General features: G+C 55.6%; 1 protein-coding gene across 1 annotated transcript in view; it reads right to left on the bottom strand.

The window, feature by feature from the left end:
• Positions 1-1,491: 1,491 nt before the first annotated feature.
• LOC104079204 (NEDD4-like E3 ubiquitin-protein ligase WWP2) overlaps positions 1,492-2,803 on the bottom strand; it is a gene marked incomplete at its 5' end in the record, with an annotated part of 4,026 nt that continues 2,714 nt past the window's right edge. The window contains 2 exon segments of the mRNA XM_009581153.1: positions 1,492-1,591; positions 1,836-1,917. Coding sequence (XP_009579448.1) covers positions 1,492-1,591; positions 1,836-1,917 — 182 coding nt within the window.

Here is a 2,803-nt window from a genome sequence, read left to right as displayed (position 1 = left end):
TGGCCGCCAGTGGTATGAATACTGGGTTTGTTTAGTTCTGCTTCTGTTCCTTTTTACTAAACACCACCAGCCTATGGCCATTGGCCTCATTCACCTGATTTTGTTCCACCAATGCCGCTGTAGGTTTCACACGGTGGCACAGGGAGGCAGCTCCAGCTCTGGCAAAGCGTCCTGGCGCCATTTTTAGCTGTGTATGATTATAGGTTGGGTGAAGGCAGGCAGGAGCACTGCGCCCAGCCTGACCCTCCTGCACAGCGTGTGCAGGGAAAAAAAATACATATTATTTACGACCCCGCTGACAAGCTCCAGGCGCCCATCACGGCCCTTCAGCCGCCTAGACCCCGCAGATGACAGCCGCATAGCCCCCGCAGATGCCCTGGGCTGTCCCCTTGGGTGACACACCGACCAGGGACACGCACCTCGGCAGCTGCTTATCTTTTATTGCACAAGAAGTCGGCGTCGCTGAGGCAGGATGGTGCAGTACAAAACTATCCGGTTACCAGTCAAAAGCTATTGCAGTGTCTTCTATCTATAGACTTCCGCTATGTACACCAACGCTCACGTGGGTCTGTCTCCCCGGTGCACGCGGGGGGGGGCAGCAGCGGAGGTGGCATCCAGGTGAGGGGCAGAGGCCCCTGATCCTGCCCTCAGCTGCAGCTCTGGGAGCTCCTGCTGCCAGCCCGGCTGACAACCGAGGAAACACAGGGAGTTTGGGCCGAACCCACGAACCAAGCAAAGGCCAGATGTGACCGGAGCCCCTGAGGCTGCTGCAGAGCACCAGCTCTGAGCAACAAACCACTTAACTATTAAATACAACTGCACAGGGGCCACACGCTTGCAAATCAAAATGCACAAGGGACATGGTCAGCCAGGACCTGGGTCCAGGCAGCTGCAGGTCTGGCACGGGAAGGCGCCGTCCCAGCGCTTGTGCGGAGCATCAGCCCCAGCGACACCAACTGGGGATTCCCTGTTAACTTTGCTGGGTGCAGGATAGGGCCCAAAAGTGACCTGAGAGTTGGTTCAAGAGCCATTTCCCCTCCTTACCTACATTTATTAAAATGCCATGAGAAGGCAGAAAACACTAGAGGGGAAAAAAATAGCCTGTGCCGAAACCAGATCTCATTTAACTGTGTCTGCGAGGGGGGACCGGGGAGCTTCGGTGCACCGCACACTGCCTGCCAAGGCCCAGAGCTTCGCCCCGTCCCCTCTGTGCCAGCCCGCACACCTCGCAAGCTGAGCGGAGCCAGGCTTTTGCGTCCACCTCCCCGTCACGCCTTGAATTTGTTTGGGGAGGGAAATGCGGACCCATTTCCCCCGGGGCCGCGTTAGTGCAGATCTTGCACAGGAACAAGAGCAACAGTGTCCGCAGCTGCCTGCGCACCATCCTGCGGAGAGGGCTCGGCGCTGGGCTCTGCGGGCGCCGGCAAGTAGGACCTCGCGGCCGGCAGTGCTCCAGGGCCCTCCCCACCCTGGGAAAGCACCAAAGCTCCGTCACTCCTGTCCAAATCCTTCCGTCTCCTCAATCGCATAAAGCAGCTTCTCCTTCAGCTGTTCGTAGCTCTTGTAGGGAGGGAGATCCAGACGGTTAAAGCTGGAGAGACAGCAGAGGCTGTGAAAAGCGCTGCAATCCCAACTCTCCTCCCCACTGCAGGGTCCCCTCCGGCCTCAGCCGCGCACGGCAGCTGCGGTAAGATGCACAGCCAGGAACAGCAGCTACGTCCCATGGGAACACGGGCGGAGGGGACGGAGGGCGCCCGGGGCCCCACGCAGCCCCGCAGAGACTGCCAGCAGTTGTCCCCGTGTGCTCCTAATGGGGCCAAGGAGAAAAGACTTACCATGTATGGCTCCGAGGCAGCCACGTCTCTTTGCCAACTTTATCGATGCAGAATTTCTGGGGCCCGTTGCTGCCTGTTAATTATAAGCACAGCAAATCTCATTACATGACCAGGAGCTGAAAAAGAAATCCCTCCGACATGCCATTAGCCAGCCGATCACACCGTCACACGCCCTTATGATCCTAGAGACACATCGGGGCATAAATCCGTAGCAGCACTCACTGCCTGTTCTGACCCCTTTGCAGAGAGGATGTGCAAAAAACAAGAAAGGAGAAAGCTGAAAAGCTGAAAAGCATATTCACAGCATAGAGAGGTGGCTTCTAAGCAGGATGGTTAAACAGCTAAAACGTATTTATCTGTAGACCCGCAGGACTGAATGGGTCCATCCAACAGTTTTAGAGGACCTGGCTCAGGAAGTCTGAGTCACTGAGGTCGCTTTTTAACAGATTGTGAATGCTGGAGAGGTTCCAGAGGGCTCGAAAAAAGCCAATATGCCAGCAAGAATAAACAAGTGGGCTAAGTTAGCTGCTTAGCTTGACACTGATTCCAGGAAAGTAAAGGAAAGGTTGGTACAGGCCCCAAAAAGTAGCAAATTGAAGGATGAGAGCAGAATAATGCTACACTGTGGTTTTCTGGAAAAGGGATTTCGTCGCACAAAAATCAAAATTAAATGAAAAATCAAATCTCTTTCAAAATGAGATTACAAGCTGGACTGACAAAGTTAACAGTGGCAGCACAGTTCTCGGCTAAGGAATTTGTCTGGGTACGGCACGCCACCAAACTAAATCGCCGTGCTCAGACGTCGCAGCTGCTTCACTGCTTACGTGCTGTGGCTATCTTGAAGCCTGTGATGGAGACATGGACAGCCAGGTCCCGCCTGCCGGCCCCCGTGCACGGCCGCTGCCCCCACTCGCCTCCCTGGGACCCCCCACCCAAGCCGAGCACCTCTGGGAACACGCACCGATGAG

This window comes from Fulmarus glacialis, unplaced genomic scaffold (genome assembly GCF_000690835.1).
Source record: "Fulmarus glacialis isolate BGI_N327 unplaced genomic scaffold, ASM69083v1 scaffold19847, whole genome shotgun sequence".
NCBI classification, from domain to species: Eukaryota; Metazoa; Chordata; class Aves; order Procellariiformes; family Procellariidae; genus Fulmarus; species Fulmarus glacialis.
Note: the sequence above shows the minus strand (reverse complement) of the source record. Positions and strands in the feature narration are given on the sequence as shown.